Here is a 19,990-nt window from a genome sequence, read left to right as displayed (position 1 = left end):
AAATAGAACACGTGCAACATCACGTTTCCAAGCTACATAATGTCATGAAGTTTTTTTCCTTAAATAGACTCGTACATTAGATTAAACGAGCTCTAGAAAAATGAATATGCTCCAACTATGCCATATAAAAGAAACATCAAAAAATATTTTCGAGCTAAGACATATTTATCAGCCTACATAAGATATCTCGGCAAAAAACAGACATACATATTCATAAACCTGTTCCCACATTGATAGTAACGGTGCGAATAACGAGTTACTTTTTAAAACAGAGAAATCTCATAATATTAGTACTTTATCCTCAATGTTTCTTTAATAAGATTATTTTACTTATATTGGCAATTTGATAAAATTCTGAAGTAGTAGTTATACGAAATCATCTAGGTATGAATTGTTAATATGCAAGTTTTGATTGAGAATGAGATGAGGTTGTTTTATAGGTATGCTGTAATATAGTATAGTTACATTTACAAAGTTTATACCTACAATACACTTAACATAAATATAAATACAATAAGAGAATAACATTTTTGTAGTCATGCAAAAAATATTTATTCAACATTCAATTCATTAAATGAACAGGCACATAAACGTTGTGCAACATGCCCTGGTTAGGGCGCGGGCACACGATGCGTTGCGGCGCCGCACCGCAAAGATTTCACCGTGTCAGTGGGCACACGAGTGGTGCGGCGCCGTAACGTTGTTCTGTCGCAGCGGCGTCGTAGCAGCGTTGCACAGCGTGTCCTTCCTTGTGACGCAAAACAACTGAGCGGTGCCGCTCCGACGTCGCACCGCATTCACCCCTCCCCGCCTCGTCTTGGTGGTTACAAGTCCGGTGCGGCGCCGGAGCGCATCGTGTGACATGCCACAGATATTTCTATGTAAGACGACGCAGCGACACCGCTCCGGCGCCGCACCGCCGCCGCAACGCATCGTGTGCCCCCGCTCTTAATGCGATAAAAATGATACAGCTAATACTGAGAGTGAGACTTGTTGAATGAATGAAATGGCAAACAATTTCATCTAATAATGACAAGATGCACTAATGAGCATTCCGGACACTACAGTTCACATTCAACATTCACGCTGGTTTTGTATTTTAACATTCAATTGCGTGCGTTGCGCACTACTTCCTCTAATGACAACTATGTCGACAGGCAAGTGAAAAGAATAAATCCAACTTCCATATAGTTAAGGATCTTGTGGCGTTTTTTATTATTTTTGTACATTTTATATTATATAAAGTGCACGATACATTTATAATATGATATGTACCTCTGATAGGGACGTCGACATAAAACACTTGAATATGGACACAATAAAATTTAATCTGATTACTTACAATTTTATACTTACATATTTCAATACACATTTATTAAACAGTTTACTAATAACAACTATAGGAACCTAATAAGATATCAAAATCAAGCCTAATAAATTTGACTTAAACAAGATTGCTGATGGTAGTTCTAAATATGGTAGTATGAATAACCTCGACATTCGACGGACACAGTCAACAAAAACACAAGAGAAAAAAAAATAATTTGGAAAATCCAAAAGTGCACGCCTCATAATTTTTTTTAATAAATATTTATTAATTATTATTTTTGTTTATTTAATAACAATTAAACCACATCGAATCAGACCCTGAAAAATGAAAGGGTTCTATTCCTGAGCATACTCAAGCGTAAGAGAAAAAAAAAAGACTCGATTAGTAAAGTATTTCGGTCGCTATCGTGTTAACAAGAAAAAGGATCCGCACATACAGACACACGGACGTCCAAGACAGAACTTTTTTAAACTGTTTTTTAACTAGTTTAAATAACAAAAATGACATCAAAAATATCATGAACGTTAAAAATAGTGTTTTTTCTTAATATGTGTGTATATGTATTATCTTACAAGTGCAATGTATGATACATAAAGACATTTTAAGTTTGAAAAATCAGATGTTTTGCGCGAAGTGACAGTAGTACCCACCTCAACGCTTCGCTTATGAGGCGTGCAATATGCTTATTGCTTACATCATAATTCATAATAGTCAGATTCTCAAATATAAACAGAGAATTAATTGAAGTTAACATAGGTATAGACATTATTTTCTCAGGTATCCAAAAAGCGATTATTTGATTTATAACTCATAGTTATAAACGGTAATATAGAAAAATCTCACCTCGACAATAGATTCTAACGTGCACCTTCTACTAGAAGGAAACTTTGCTGGCTTTTTCATTTTCATAGTTACTTTAAGTAACATGGTATTAGTCTTTTCCACTTTCTCGGAAAGCTTTTTTGCTAACTTTCCCAACATCTTGAACGAATTTCACTTTCGCAACTAATAACGTGTAATCAATTCTTGCCAACTCACGTAAGAATATATTAAAACGTTGTTTAGTTGATAGCTAGTTAGAACATCATAATCAGCGGTAACTATTAAGGTTGAATGCCAACGATCGTCATTTTGAAAATAACCGGTTAATTTTAATTATTAAGGTTCCGAATAGCATCCAATGCACCACCACAATTACGACTGAACCTTCATGTTGTGAGTGTTCCATATCAAACCTAGATGTTATCTTATGTCAATAATTTGTGAATATAATGCACAATACATTTATTATTGTGGATTATATGTTTTTTATTAGGCAATAAATACAGGTTGATAAGTAACTGTCAAAAATTGATATCATTAATATTATTAACCCAAGTCAAATTGTGTTATAGGTGAGAGCTATTTTGTCATAGTTATTTTATTATAGGTTAGGTATGTAGGTAATGTAACATAAATACTATATTGTTTATTCTTAAGAGATACCCTTTTGGTTGATTTATATTTGTATATATATATCTGTCATTCAACTATACATCGCGACGTGACGGCCTTTTGCAATCAGTTTGGATTATTAATAAATAATAATTAATGGATTATCTTCAATACCACTACATTAACTGATCAAAGATAATAAAATAAATATTCGTGATTTATAGTGATAATATGATAACTAGCTAAGTATAGAAAAATAGAATAGTATATTATCTCTAATAGATTAGGAAACATTATTTTAATTAATAATAAAGAACCATTGTTAAAAGCATTTATTTTTGACTACTTTAAATACTGGTTGATTCGTGTTTTTTTCAATATTTGGAGCAACATTGTCATATGCTTTAATTGTTAATGATTCGAACAATTTTTTAGCAATTTGCTTGACGTCCTAAACCCGTTTATGTGACATTTATTGCAATACATTTAATATTCTTACGATACAGGAAATGTAAGCGAGTTGTATTCAGTTAATTAATAAGTAGGTCACAACAATTCTTTTTGACTATCATATATTTAACTTGGGTAACAAAGGTTATAAGTATAAGTTTATCTTTATACCATAAAGATAACAAGTTATTATCATGCTACTTAGAAAAATTAGATACGATAGCATCTTTAAATTATATTAATAATTTTACGATAGATGGATATACCTATAAAACAAAACTTAAGCAAGATTTTTATAGTTTTGATCAATCTCTCAGACTACATAATAAAACAAATATTGTTAGATACAACCGGCTGACAACTGGATTAAATATCTACAATACTTAATTATTATAATATATTGGCGGTATAACAGTTAAGGCATAAGTGTTTATAGCGCACGATGTCAGTTTTACAATCCGATAAGAAAGTATACATATTGTTTTCGCTATTGTTAACGGTATTTCGTAACCTCACCTTCTCGCTGTCGAAAGTGGAAGACCTCTCCGGCGACGTCGGCCCGAGCCGCACCATTTCTATCCATTTCATAGTCTGCATTTATGAAACGTTATTTCGCACAAAATTCGCGAATACAACAACTGCAAGTGTGCACAAGGAACGTAAAACACGCACGTATTCACGAGACGTTTTTAGATTCACCCACACGACTAAAGCGGTTTCGAAGTTGTTTTGTATTGTAAACTCCGCCTCGGCTCTGCTTATAAACAAAGTTCTGTATTTTTCGCTTTGAAAAGTGATTCACTTCAGTCGGGTGCATTTATGGCGCGAATGCTGCCTGAAGTCGAACTCGCGTTTTCAAGTTGTCGGGCCGCGTATTAATTAAAAAAGTTTTTCAACGAATAATCCGTCATAAAGGCGAGTACGGCGCAGCACCGCTGCTTGGGGACTAGCTAGAGGCTAAAGAAAGAATCGCGGCATGCCACGGCGACCCCGCCACTGTGACGACAAAAAGTGCACGTTTGGCTGCTCTAGCATGCTGTTTATCGGGAAACGAATTAACTCCCTACTTAAACTATTAACTTGGCTGCCTGAACGTGTCTAAGAGATTAATTGGCGGACAAATGGGATCATTTACCGAACTGCGCACCACTTATCATTGTTGGAATGTAAACAGACTTTTCGATGATTTATTATTTTGCAACTGCAACAACAATGCACCTCGGGAAACCGTTTTATTGTGACTGTTCAAAATTAGTGGATAAAAAATGGCCAGATGAGTGGGGTGATGGCATTGGAAATATAAATGCACCGTAGTGGCTGACCCGTGTTCGAAGGTGACGTCGACTCACGTATCCGGACGTGCTAGGCCGCTCTCCTACTGCGAGGCGATACCATCACTGGCTGATAATAATAAAAAAATATCTTGAAAATCCATTCAAATAAAATCTACCTAAACCTTCTCCATTTGCAAACAATGTCATACGACAAGGTTTATATGCATTGCGCTAATGCCTTAACCTCATGTCATTTGTAATTACATGCATCGCAATTATATTTTAAACGGGCTTCTTATATTGTTTTACCTATGTAGAAAAACATGAACATATAATTAAATTAAAAGATGACGTATACTTAAACTGATGCTGTACAAAATGCTTAATCGAGATTTGACCATGAAGTGGGATTATTCGCAGTGAATTTTAGCAAAAGGCTTTTATAAATATTGCTTAAACACTGCCTTGTCTAGGTGAACACGTCAAGGAAGTATGTCTAATGCTGGCGAATTTATACTTATATTATGGCTATGTTCTTGAGATCCGACAGCAGGTACCGCACAATTTATGAGATCGTATATCAACGTGCCGAGATTTATGGAATCCAAAAACAAATAACTAATAATACTGTACAAGCAACCATCAAAGAATCTGTATGTTCTTATCGCCCCGAGAAATTTTCTAAAATCTCCAGACGACATTTCTAATCAGTAATCCCTTGTCAGACTAAGGTAGAACTTCTACCTCATATAATAAAATAGTTAGCCATACATTCAATTCCACTTCCCTTTATTTAAAATATGATTAAATTTAAAAAAAAGGCTCAAGCACTCTTGACTGGCTGTAAATCTGTTTAAAGTTTGTACACACCGTTATGGTATTAAATGAAATACGACACTTATACTTTCATCCAATATCTTTTACCACAATATCAGATTTCATTGCAATACTGGTAGCCCTGTATTTACAGTTCAGTGATCTGAATAGCCATTTATTTCCTCTTATTTATTATTGCTAAGAACTGCAAAGGTTAACGTAAGAACAATTTCCACCACATTTTATTGACGTTCAATTAGTATAGGTCACAAATCTAGAAAAAAGGCTAAATTTCTGCCATAAAGATTCTAAAATTTGCAAATAGACGCTAAAAACCTAACAATTAGCGATACGCCAATTAGTTTTAGCTAGAGTGCTAAACGTCTCGAGTTACAGGCTTAATTAAAATGTTTTCTTTTGTATTTACACGTTAATGTAAGACAAGTTCATTTTCATTTAAATACATAATCTAAACAATTGAGACAACCTTATCTAGATAATTTATTTTTCTTATTTGTGGCACTTAAATATATAAAACAAATATTGAAGTGGTGACCTAAAATTGAATATGTATATCGTAATATTGTAATGAGGTAATTAATGATGTAAATTTTCCATACATAGAATGTGTAAACATACGTCGTTGTAGGTTATCTGCACAGCCTGTATATCACTTAAAATACTTCCAACAATAAAAACTGGAGTTATTTATGGGCACCATAAATATAAACTCGATCTCACTGGATCGCGGGAAATGCAGCCAGTTCCAATTTATCCTATACATTTAAACGAGATATCATTAATTAACCCATTTAAAATAACATAAAACTCAGAATGTTAACAATTTCTGAATGGGACTTAACAGCTAAATCCGAAATATTAAGAAATACGAAAGGACTGCTTAATGCTATCGCTGGCTTAATAATTTAACTAGAAATGTAGTACTGATAAATATAAAACATCCTACCACCCGTTTGTGGTTTAATTCTCAATCTATAGAAATAGATATAATCTAATAATTTATTAACACTATTGCGTTCACACCTACTCATACACATTTTTTAATATTTTATATGTAAAAGAAAAAAAAACAGCTTTTAAACACTATCGCTATCGTAAATATTTTCCATCTGATTGTTATTTTATTGGATAATTTGAATTTAAAATATTGAGTAATTTCCGTAAATATGTTTTCTTCATATGTATATGATTTTGTAACATTAAAGAGAATGGAAAATACCCTAACGAGTTCATCTCGGTTAAGACTAACTAAAAAAACAAGTATCAAGCATCAATGTCGAACGATGTATGGAAATTTGACTAATGAAACTTTTTCTTCTCTTTTCTACATAATGAATTTTTAATTTTTCATCGGCGATAAATAAAATATACCATTAAATAGAGTAGAGGGTTAAAAAATGAATATTGTTTTAGTATGTAACCGTCGAAAATGCCTCAAAAAGCACCCAGTGGAATAATTCCGAATATGAAGGACGAGGTCGTATGATCGTACATTAGACTGTTTACCAATTTACTTTCCAGTCTCAAAGGGCTATTTGTGGATTTTTATGAGCCCTAAGTAGATTCACATATGTAGAGTGAAGCCTTTTTGTAAAGTAAATTTCTTATAATATAATGTTACGTTACCTTCATTTAATAGCAACCTAACAAAATTGAAATGCAGTCTTAGTGGCACTTACAAAAGCATTAGTTCAACGGCCCCTTTTTTCACAGAAAAGTTACTATTTTAAATCTATGTACAAAAAACGTGAAAAAGGAATGTACAAGCAACTAGTACTTTGACAATGCGAGACAGAATTAGCTTATTTCCAACGCTACATCTCATTAAATGCGCTAGTTGTCCGGTATTTTCCAAGAGCATGTAGCAATTTGAATTCATTTATCTGACAGAGTATTGTTGTCAGCTTGATGATAAATTCACATAGCGTAAAGTATAGTACAGTCGAATTAGCGAATTCCTTTAACAGTTACAGCGTAACAAACACGATGGTTAGCATTCATAGTATTTGGTATACGTGATTATGCATCTAAAAGGAAAATATTATAAAGATGAAAAGATGAACTGCGTTCGTAATACTCGATTCACAATAAATAAACATGAGACAACGAGTTATTTAAACGTTTGTGTACAACGTCGTCTTGTAATGCAAGTTGCAATGTAAATTAATATTAATCTCAATATTATCGCCAGTTGGCAGAGATACTAAACAAACTGAACGGTGTTCATCACGTGTGCTGGTACAATCAGTGAATTGATCACGTTTATCCTCGCTTATTAAAATCGTATTTGGTTACAGTCTCATTCCTAATAAGTAATCGTGTTCCGTTAGTTTGAAAAATTAATCGCAAGCTTCTTTTCCAAGAAACCTTTTAGCTTTAAATTTACAAACGGAACAGAATATAATTTAGTTATTACGTGGAAGTATTTACCAACCTGGGAAAAGCTCGCTGAGATTTATCAAGAATTACAGATTTTACTTGAAAGATTGTTATTTTTCCTCTAATTTTGATTCCAAACTGTTTCTTGTCATTTTTTTGTCATTTTTGACAGCGTGAAGCGTATTTTATGAGACAAAAAAGCGGTTAAACGGATTATTTTTGTAAAACTTTTGGGAATTATGGTACGGGAGCCAGGAACAGATTTTATGACCAAGTTCCTCTCAAGCGGTAATTAGTAAAATGCATCAAAGTATAGTATTATGAAGCCTCGTGAACGTCGTCGTGAACTCGTGAAAGCTCGGTTGGGGGGAAGAGCGGTTGTAGCCTCCCGTATCAGCTGACGGTTTTTCCACCAAGATACAGCCAGCTGACCTATATATTTATCCACAGTTACATATAAGCTATCATCAGGTAAATTTTTGTTTGAGAGGAAATCACGGAAAATAAATTTTTCTTTAAATTTAACTTTCATGTTCGAGACACCAGCTGACGTATTTAATACACCATGTTGTAACCAGCTGATTATTTTTTTTCGTTGAGATATTGGGTTAGCTACAATTTGACAAATTTTTAGCTGAGAGGAAATGAATGAATGAATGTATTTTTTTCCTACGTGCGTGGGAGGCTACAACCGCTCACCCCCCAACCGAGCGCCAGCTGACGTTCACGAGGCTTTATAATACTATACTCTGAGGCGTCTGACGAATTATCTCTTGAGAGGAAATAATTAACCAAATTTGCACCTGGCTTCCGTACCATTATTACAAATTAAATTTCGTTGGTATTTATGGTGAGTTGAAAAAGCAGACAAAACATATTAATTTAGTTTGTATCAAAGTTCTTTAGTTAAAAGCTGTATTTTTCAGATGCATTAAATTATACTTTGTATCAAAGTTTGTAATGCATCTCAAAAATACAGCTTTTACTATATTATGTGAATTAAACTTCAAATAGGAATACCCCGAAGCAATGAAATACAATTGATTTAAAGTCTAGACAAATAAAAATGTAATTAAATACAGACAAAATAAAAACGAGTGACGCGTATGCCAGTGGTTACGTGACGATCGCGGCGTCATCTATTGTTCCCTAGAATTAACTAACGAGTGTATATTTGGAAACGTCACTATGAACATACGAAATGAACAGACACATGCAATATTTATAAAATTAAAGCAATGCCATTATTACTTTTGATGATCGAATGTTTATTTTTATATGTGAAATATGTTCACAAATATGCATAGTCATCGTCTTATATATTACGAACATGATTATAAATTGTTAAAAATATAATAACTAAAAGGAAAACGAAATAAGAGGATGTTGAAAGAGCAATTTCTTTTATTATACAATTATTTTTAACGAATAAAACAGAAAGAATAAACAATGTACATTCATCATAACAGGGTTTAAAGTGGGGAAATAATCTTGCAATCCTACAGGATTGTGCATAGGTATCTAGAAGTGCATACAGATAGTAAGAACACACCAAGGCTCGCGTCCGTACTTGGATATCCAATCACATTAATTCGATATTAATATGAACAACGCATTAAACCATATAACTGCACATTTATGGCATCCTATCAAGGGTCCATAAAAATTATTAAAAAGGAGCGAAGGAATCGACGCCTTGACGTGTTCGTAAACGCGCGTTCATCACATGGGCGTTTAGCTTCGTGCATCATCTAACACCCCTACGAGTTATGACTAAAACAAACATGGTAACTTCTAGCGTTGCTGTAAAGCGCTATAGTACCTCGGGCTGAGGCTCCTCCCCGAGCGAATCGCCCAGCGCTTCGGCTTGACTCTTCATTATCGAATATATTTTCACGTAGGGCGCCTTCAGCAGCTACGCAATCGCGTTATTCATTACAGTTTTGTTATATCAGACATATCTATTAATTCTTCCGCTAGACGATGGCAATAAAACGTGTCACATGTAGAGTTTATGTGCAAAGTATGTTTACGATATGTAAAGATATCCTAAAATAAATGTGTTATAGCGATAAACAAATACTAAGGTTCATCTAGATAACACGTGTATCCATCGAACCTATTAACGACGCTATCGTACAATAAAGACAGCGCTCAGATTTTCAAAATCAATTACCTGATTATCTGAACGACTTATTAACTTATCGAAATCAATTAGTTCGATATATCAATAGCCCTTTTATTGAGCGGGCAAAATAGATTAATTCATAAAAAATCGTGCGCTCATGTTAAATTAGAAAACGAAACTTTCCCGCATACACATTTATGTTACGTAGGTATACGAAAGCATTGCACGCGAGTAAAATTAAAAGGTATATTGTTCATTGTCTGTTATTCATTTATAGATATTTGATACATTATATTTGTGTGGTAATGAATCTAATTTAAAGATAGCGCCTTTGTTTGTTGCACAAATTTATCACGATAAAACACGCAATACAACAAACTTATCGTTGTTTAATATGTACCGTAATGTGGAATGTGATGTGTTAGAATAGAAAGCGTTATTTGTTAATCACAAATCAAAATACAAAAGTTATAAAATATTGACTTTAAGCAGTAATATAAGTAGGTATAGTTTATAAGTCTTACCTCCCATGACTCTCTCGTAAGGTCAGAAACATCTCCAGTGCTGCCGGCACGTTCCTGTAACAAAACAATAATATTGTTTCTATTGGTATGCATCATATATATTGTTATATTAAGGATTAACGATCTCAACCTGTCACTGATAAATGTATTTTGCAATGGAATCTGCAATGTTTTGTTTGAAACCGGTATTGCATTCGTACTGCGTAGAAACATTTATAGGTATACCTATTTGTTTAAGTACAACGCATAATTATAACATTTACCTAGGTCGAGGTATATTTCTAGCGTATGAATAATTATAAACGTGATTAGTTTACAAAATATATTCGCACTTGTTTAAGCATGTGCTATATGAGGCTCAAGTTTTTATAATATAGATGTGTAGAGGCTGCAATAATTAAGATGTATAAGTATATCTAGTATCTGATCTAACAAACGGGAGCAGTTATCTTGATGAGTGATGTCGCGATAAAGGCGGAGTCGCGTGTCAAGCTAATTGTTGATTTAGCGCGATACAATTAGCTACAATATACTTTGTTCGTGTATTATTATGTATTACGTTCGAGTCAAGGTTACGGCGGTATCGGTGATATATTAAAAATAACTGCTTATAATTTATCAGAAACGAAGTATGAATAACCCAATTATCAGTCTATATTAGATACACAACTATCATATTTAATCCGACAGTTAAATAACTGCAATAAACGACTTTCGCTGTCCTTCTTTTGAGAATTTCAAGGATTTTTGTGTAATTTATTAAAGGTAGGATTTAACTTTATAGTCAACATTGTATTAAAATATAATATCGATGTATGAAGTAAAAGCGAAAAAATTTTATTCATTAATTTATTCGTTGATCGTGGGGTGGTATTTGTAATTTTTAAGTTTTTCTATTACACATAAAAAAATCTAATATTTCCTCATAACTTTATTAGGAAGTGTAGATAAAGATGCACTTGAAGACAAAGATGACAATAAAATTGACTTATGGATGCAGGTGAAGAAGAAAGTGTACATGGAGATCATAGCTTAGGTGAAAGTGCTGATATCAAATAAGATAATGAAATAAAGTCCTAGTTATAGCTAGTTTAGCTTTCGGAATAGATGTCGATATTAAACTTCTATAAGGAATTAAAGACGTTTTAATGGATTTTAAATGCGATGTATTTGTTATATATTATATACCCCTAGCAGACTTAACAGCGAGCTTGGTAAAATTTATAAAATGTCTCGTCTACCTTTTGGCCCGGTTTCACTTCATCATCATCCCATTCAGTGTCGCTATCGATGAGCTCGTAGCCGCGCGCCGCCACATCACCGAGCGGCCCGTACCGGTCGGGCACCCAGTGTGTGAGGAACTTGAACAGATCGTCCACCCTGTACAACATTCATCAACATCATCATCATTCCTATAAAAATTATCATCCTACTAGCTGTTGCCCACAACTTCGTCCGCGTGGTCAAATAAATTGTACAAACTTTCATCACCTATTTTATCCCTTTGCCTAAATATTAGAGGCTATCTGCATGCCAAATTTCAGCCCGGTCGGTTCGGTAGTTTGGACTGTCCGTTGCTAAAGCAGTTAGTCAGTCATTTTTGTGTTTTATATATGAATGTAGAAGATAAAATGTCTAATTACATTTCTGCCTACCCTACACAATACATTCGTCATCATCATCATACATACCTACATAGGTACTGTACATTATGATTATAAAGATCATTATTATAAGGCTATGGAGGAAGAAACAAGACCAAAAATCCTTTAAATGAATCGTACGTATCGCATATCTCACAGATTAAATAGGCTGATAGTTTCATTTTTTTTTTATGTATGAACTAATGCTATGTCACATTTTTATACAGTGAATCACAAACATGATTGACGGTATTATGGATATTCTTATAAGATAAAAAATTATACTACATCTACTTGGCAGAGACCATATTACTCACTAAAAGTTCCTTTAAACTACCTTGATAGTTTGATAACATAATATGCAATTTAAGAAGATTAAGACAATGATTTAAACACATGAAAATAAAAATAACTTGCAATATTTTACAACCAATCTGTACTTACAAATATGTGAACAATTCACGCTATTCTCTACGATACAGAGACAAAACATAAATAAATCAGTCAGTTTTTATGCTGAGTGTCAATAGCACTTCCTTATATGCAGACCATGTCATATGTTCCAATATTTATACGCCACAACAGTCTAACCAGTTTCAATTATCTACATCCATTTATGATGGTAAAAACTTAGATATTTATAGACTGGGTAAACATTACTTGTTATGATTTTAATAGAACTGAACATCATCGATTTTGTAAGAATTTAGCATCGGTATAAAAAGTTCAGCATTTAGAAGATGAATTACCTACTTGCACATAAAAATAATTATACATCATGATTACATAGAAGATATTAAGTGCAATAGATTTACCAATGGAACAGTATTTCATAATAATATAATGCAGAGGCAGACCACAGAGTCTATAACTCATAAATCGTCAAAAAAAACAACCTTTTTTGCTTACCTCTGAAATTTTTTAACAAAAAAAAATGCCCTATACAAAATTCCAGTAAAAAAAAAAACAAATCGCGCACCTATTCCTCGGCACGCCGAACCAGTACTCGGGCTTCATGCGCTTGCGGCCGTACGACATGAGCTGCGTGGAGCGCGGCAGCGGGCGGCCCGCCGGCTTGCCCATGCGCAGCCGCAGGTACAGCGGCGGGTCGTCCGATGCTCGGGCCGGTCGCGGGATCAATTCTGCAGGGGGAAATACGTTTATATTTTAACCCATTGAGCCCCGAACGGCCAGATCCGGCCGCGACACAATAGATTTTCTATTGTGTCTGTGATTCCGGGGCCTGATGGATTAAGGTATATTAAGTAAAAGTAATAAATTAAAAAATATTTATTCAAAAATCAAGCATTCAATCTCGTTGATACTTATGGCAATAAGGCTGTTAACACAGTAAATTGAGTATTGGAAATACACTTATTCAGTTTTAAAGCATGACATTTTTAAATAAGTACCTTGAATGAACATTTTTTTTTAATAGGTAATGGATTTTTTTAAATAATATATTTGTAATTTATTTATTTATAGCAGAAGTATGATGATATTTTTTTTGTATAAGTAATACCATCAAGATGTTTACTTTGAAAAATATTGTTAATAATAAACACCATCATTTTTTGCTGTAGAATAAGGTGTTATAGTCCATTGAATGAGTCCCTCCAAGGGGGGTCTAGAGTGCGTGAGTTAGTAACGTAAGATGTTTCTTCGGAAACATGTCAAGAGTCCCTAGGTAATAAACATACTAAAACCCCGGGCCACTAGGAGGAGCCCCGGAGTGGGGGGAGGGGGGAAATGGGTCCATTTTTTCATTTTTTGCTTAAATCTCAAAAACGGTACATGTTAGAGAAAAACTTTCAAGGAAAAGTTGAAAGGCCATAAAATTATCTACAAGTTGTACCTGAATCATTTTTTCCTATATCCTACCGTTTCTGAGTTATACGCAGTAAAACATGATTTTGGCTCAAACAATTTCCACATCAATCGATCAAAAAATATTTCTTTCTTCCAAAAAACTCAAATGTGCAACTTGTGACCAGTACTGATAGATTGCTTTTAATTAGGTCTATAATTGGTAAAATAAACACATTCCTCCATGGAAGCCTTTAGGAGGAATCGATTGTCAAAATATTATATTAGGGCAGTTTGAGTTACTGAACTTGATCTTTTTATTTTTTTCTTCCAAAAAACTCAAAAGTGCAACTTGTGACCGGTACAGATAGATTGCTCATAATTAGTTCTATCATTGCTAAAAATACCACATTCCACCACGGAGGCGTTTACGGGGAATTGAATTTTATCAGGGTAGTTACGATACATGAACTTTTTATTTTTTTTCTTCCAAAAAGCTCAAAAGTGCAACTTGTGACCGGTACAGATAGATTGCTCATAATTAGGTCTATCATTTATAAAAATACCAGATTCCACCATGGAGGCGTTTACGGGGAATTGAATTTTATTAGGGTAGTTAGTTAAAAAGTTCATGTATCGTAACTACCCTAATAAAATTCAATACCTCCTAAACGCCTCCATGGTGGAATCTGGTTTTTTTATCAATGATAGACCTAATTATGAGCAATCTATCGGTACCGGTCACAAGTTGCACTTTTGAGTTTTTTTGGAAGAAAAAAAAAAAAGTTCAAGTATCGTATCTACCCTAATAAAATTCAATTCCCCGTAAACGCCTCCGTGGTGGAATCTAGTATTTTTATCAATGATAGACCTTATTATGAGCAATCTATCTGTACCGGTCACAAGTTGCACTTTTGAGTTTTTTGGAAGAAAAAAATAAAAAGATCAAGTTCAGTAACTCAAACTACCCTAATATATTATTTTGACAATCGATTCCTCCTAAAGGCTTCCATGGAGGAATGTGTTTATTTTACCAATTATAGACCTAATTAAGAGCAATCTAACAGTACCGGTCACAAGTTGCACTTTTGAGATTTTTGGAAGAAAAAAATAAAAAGATCAAGTTCAGTAACTCAAACTACCCTAATATAGTATTTTGACAATCGATTCCTCCTAAAGGCTTCCATGGAGGAATGTGTTTATTTTACCAATTATAGACCTAATTAAGAGCAATCTATCAGTATCGGTCACAAGTTGCACTTTTGAGTTTTTTTGGAGAAAAAAAATAAAAAGTTCAAGTATCGTAACTACCCTAATAAAATTCAATTCCCCGTAAACGCCTCCGTGGTGGAATATGGTATTTTTATCAATGATAGATCCAATTATGAACAATCTATCTGTACCGGTCACAAGTTGCACTTTTGAGTTTTTTGGAAGAAAAAAATAAAAAGATCAAGTTCAGTAACTCAAACTACCATAATATAATATTTTGACAATCGATTCCTCCTAAAGGCTTCCATGGAGGAATGTGTTTATTTTACCAATTATAGACCTAATTAAGAGCAATCTATCAGTACCGGTCACAAGTTGCACATTTGAGTTTTTTGGAAGAAAGAAATATTTTTTGATCGATTGATGTGGAAATTGTTTGAGCCAAAATCATGTTTTACCGCGTATAACTCAGAAACGGTAGGATATAGGAAAAAATGATTCAGGTACAACTTGTAGATAATTTTATGGCCTTTCAACTTTTCCTTGAAAGTTTTTCTCTAACATGTACCGTTTTTGAGATTTAAGCGAAAAATGAAAAAAATGGACCCATTTCCCCCCTCCCCCCACTCCGGGGCTCCTCCTAGTGGCCCGGGGTTTTAGTATGTTTATCACCTAGGGACTCTTGACATGTTTCCGAAGAAACATCTTACGTTACTAACTCACGCACTCTAGAACTTTTTATTCAATGGACTATTAGGTCAAATGTTTAAGAAAATTAGCACCTTTTGTATTATCTTTATGCAAATGTCTGCTAATATTGTGTAAACACTACAGTAAACTCCATTAAACAGCGGTATTAGTGACAATATTTTGAGATAATACCTAGTAATTCAACTGTTGTTCTTAGTATTAAACGTCTTATTCTTTGTATTAAACTATAATTATACATTTATTTTCAAACGAATACATAAATGTAAAATTTCGTTATGACAATTTATTGTTCTAAATACTATACTAATTCACATATCAGAAATATAAAACATAATATTATACGCACTATCAAAAGATGCGAACAGGTCTGGCATGTCGTCGACGGACACCATACTCCTGTAGTCGAGTTTTGGCTGAGGCACGATGCTCGTAGACTTTGTGTGAGAACGCCCGAAACCGCCCAGTGAGCTGCGCCTGCGCATTATCACTCAACATTTCAAAAAAATCGTCCAAGTATATAATTTACTATGTTATAGCAAGATTTTTTAATTCTAATGTTTTTTTGTTGCTGATTCTTCTTGTTGTTTTAGTTTTTGAATGCTTACTGATAGAATCTCTTAAATAGACGGAAAAACAAAAGTTACGCTTGCTATAACATACGTTTAATGTAATGCAATAGAATCAGTTACAATAAAGAGTCCATAATAAAAATTTGGACAAGAATGAATTAACCCAGTACCTTGTTTCCCACGAAATAAATACTTTCGTAAAGTATTTATTGAACGTTAAACACAAAACTAATATAAATGTTATCATTTAATAGTAAGCTGTAAATAAAACATCATTATCTCCTCCTGTAAGAAATCACAGTTATTCTCAGTTTACTTATATCTTAACATGCTCCAATTTGTAACGAAACAGATAGAGGGTGCCAATATGTTAGAAAAGTGAATGATGAACACATAAACTCGAGTCACAACCTTAAAGACATGAGACAACGTTTCTTGAAAGAGCGGTAAGACAGAGGCACGCCATAGCAAATACAAAAGTTGAAATAGATCTATTGAAAATTTATTAACTGTGATTGAGTTAAAAACAAGTGAATTTTAACTTATAACCCACAACAATAAACATCCAATATGATATAATAAGATTAAATTTGTGCCAATATACGTCGAGCCAAGGAAATTTTTGATCTTATCTAGAAAGCGTGTCGTGTCACCACACCGCTAGTGCTCAAGATACTATACTAAACTTCACAATAACTATTCTGTATCGCCTAACACATATACCACATGCCATTCAGCGATCGATTTACAAAGAGGTAAGCGCATTGCATTTTGAACCAGCACTGATAAAAGTAAAACATATTTACGGCAGTATTATTATTGAAGAAAAAGACTAATTCAAAATGCAATTTTCACAATACAAGACGAGATAAAAAGATAAACCGGTGGGAAGGCCTAGAAACATAAAGTGAAGTCACGAACAATAGGCTGATTGTTAGGACCACACTGACACGACCGGAATCACCAATTAACAAATATTTTTTGAAAATACACTATGGAAACAATGTCACTTTTTATATCTACATACTACTTTAAACAGTTATCAATCATTATTCTTACTATTTTCCTGATCTAATTGTCAGAAACAACAGTCACGTCTAAATGAATGAATCTTTATCATACGCCATCTCACAGAAACTGGCAACAATTTTTTTTATAGTGTAGTTACTTTCATATCAAATGTATAGTAATTATGTCTCGACGTAATCGACGTGCAAATTTAAATTTACAAATGTAATCATATTTTTAGACTGACCACACCAAAAAAGATTTACACCAATGAAATTGTTGAAAATTGTGAAAGTCTATGAATGACTAGTAACAAACTGTTGCTGCTTCTGTGAGACGGGATCTATTCTAACGACCAGTCGTAAAGCTCAAGGTAAGTTTTGGGAGCGTGTCACTATGGTCTACGGGTTGAAGGCAACACATATTGGAGCGGCGTCTCTTCACGTACCCCGATAGAGTCTCGTGCGGCATCTCCTCCGACGGAGTCTTACTCAGGAACAAACCAGTACCGAACTCGACTAGGTTCATTGGCGAGCTACACCAATGAACAGAGCGGAGTTCGTAACGGACGATCCCGGTTAGCATCCACGGTAGCAGGGGGAAAAATTTTGAATTGCCATATTAATTTAGAGCATGTGTATATGTGTGCGTTATTGGTACGTTTCGCTTGATGTTCGATTCGTTTCGATTGTATTCGAAATGTTAATACCTGGCCCGGAGGCGCCTTTGTTTATCAAAATTACATTAATACATTATTCATAGCCAGTGCATACAAAATGGCAATGCATAATGTATTACGTGTGGTTCATAAAAAATCCTTCAACTTTATTTCGTATCCATAAAATCTTTTTATGTTTCCGATATATTGGAACATATTAAGACTTTATCGATACATCCCCAAAATACAATTATTTAAAGCACCATTTATCAATTCCAATAAAGTTTCCATGTTCACAGTGTTATGTTAGTAAACAAGTAATTGCCACCACATTAGAGAAAGATAAAAAGTCGATATTTTATCATACCTATTAAATACTTTGGAGAAGACGCTCGTAGAATGCTGGCTATCGGCTGAAGTAGGTAAAGAGTCACTCTGTGACGTCTGTCCAGTCGCTTGTCCTTCACCGGTCAGACCCTCCACCCATGATAGTGGATACGAAAGACGTTTAAGCATCTATAACAACATAAAATACTATTGAATATCTAGAAAATAAATAGCAATGAAGATTAAAAATGACTGTCTTTTTGTCTAAAAAGATGTTTATATGCACCAAATAGATTTGTCATATTTTGATAACTTTAGAAAATTATCTGCCGCTAATCTTTTATGAGAATAGCAAACAATGGAGCGTTAATCGCAAGAGGAATAAACGATCGGTTATTAACCCATAAAAGCAGGCTAGTCTGTCTGCCTGTAGGAGACATAATTCATAATAGGATAAACCAGATATAAAAAATGAAGTCTGCAATATCATTTGAAATACACTTCAAAAGATCTCTCTCTTCTTCATAACCATTTATTGTGAGGATATTTAATGAGCATCAAGACAGCAATATGTTTCACTTTACCTTATTCTTCTTATCCGGTTTAGTAGGATCGTCCTTCTGGGTGCCATCGAGCGAGAACGACACGGCAGCGGGTTTGCGTTGCGCCCGCTCGTTTTCCCCAAGCGGTGGCGCTGAGAGCGGCGGTTCGCCTCGCGGTAGGCACACGGGCGGTACCCAATCCGCTGATAGCACTATGTCTGCGTCGCTGTATACCTAGACGATCATAGACGTGGTTTGTTAAACGTGTATAGGTATACTGGCTGTACCTGGATGTACATATGATTATTGTTCGAATTTCGAACAGAAGTTCTCGTATAGGGTTCTATGTTCGTTAGAATTTATAAGCTTTAATATACACACAACGTTGATATTGACTGATTTCAAAAATATTGTAATTCAGAAGAGGCAAATCCAATATTGTTAATAAGCGATAATACTTTTCAACAGACACGTAAATTTAAATTTTGATTTTGATAAAATTCACGAAACTCTTGATTTCTAAGTCTGACTTTTGTGAATGAACTTTTATTTATTATTATGATGATTTAATCATTCAGTTTATTAATTAAACAATAAAATATAATAAACGTTCAAAAAACCCCGCACCATTACAATAATTAACTAAGACAAAACGTCGAAAATAGAGAATAGAAGAGTACACTAACTTATGAGATAAACATCACGACTAAAAGTCACTTCACGATAGAAATAAGAAGACCACGTAGTTGAACGCAACAGAAGAATAAATCGATACAATAAGTTGGAATAAGATTTGCATTCACCAACCATTTCCTCAGAGATCAACACATATAAACCACCAAATACTATGTCCACTTATTTTCTCACCATATGATGGTCTAAAGAGAAACATTTCAAAAAATGCTCTTCATACGTGACGTCACAATGGATGTCGTATGACTCTTCGCTAGACGACTCGTATATTGTTTCTATTTCATGGTAATAGTCCTCGTGGTGGAGACATTCCTAGAAAATTACTTTGTATGTCAACAAAAAGTTTAGTTGAACCGACACAAATATTTATATGCAAACATATTACTGTGATCGTGTAGATGTATTTTTTTAATATATACACATATAGATTCATATTACATACATCGTTTTTTGTCTATATACCTT

At 34.0% G+C, this 19,990-nt stretch overlaps 1 protein-coding gene across 12 annotated transcripts in view; it reads right to left on the bottom strand.

The window, feature by feature from the left end:
• Positions 1-19,990, bottom strand: part of mtd (TLD domain-containing protein mustard) — an 88,876-nt gene that overhangs the window by 8,037 nt on the left and 60,849 nt on the right. For 8 of the 12 annotated variants that reach the window (XM_089714447.1, XM_089714446.1, XM_089714443.1 and 5 more), the window contains 7 exons: positions 18,875-19,066; positions 18,331-18,479; positions 16,075-16,202; positions 12,979-13,141; positions 11,598-11,736; positions 10,357-10,410; positions 9,527-9,619 (listed from right to left, as the gene is read on the bottom strand). In XM_089714447.1, the coding sequence (XP_089570573.1) occupies positions 9,527-9,619; positions 10,357-10,410; positions 11,598-11,736; positions 12,979-13,141; positions 16,075-16,202; positions 18,331-18,479; positions 18,875-19,066 (918 nt within the window). Of the gene's footprint in view, positions 1-3,730; positions 4,418-9,526; positions 9,620-10,356; positions 10,411-11,597; positions 11,737-12,978; positions 13,142-16,074; positions 16,203-18,330; positions 18,480-18,874; positions 19,067-19,990 lie in introns of those variants that run through there. The other 4 variants (XM_089714448.1, XM_089714445.1, XM_089714444.1 and 1 more) reach the window with 2 other exon arrangements.

Source organism: Colias philodice, chromosome 3 (assembly GCF_061535455.1).
Source record: "Colias philodice isolate Cphi_HAF_F1 chromosome 3, ilColPhil1 Martin Lab GWU primary, whole genome shotgun sequence".
Taxonomy (NCBI): domain Eukaryota; kingdom Metazoa; phylum Arthropoda; class Insecta; order Lepidoptera; family Pieridae; genus Colias; species Colias philodice.
Note: the sequence above shows the minus strand (reverse complement) of the source record. Positions and strands in the feature narration are given on the sequence as shown.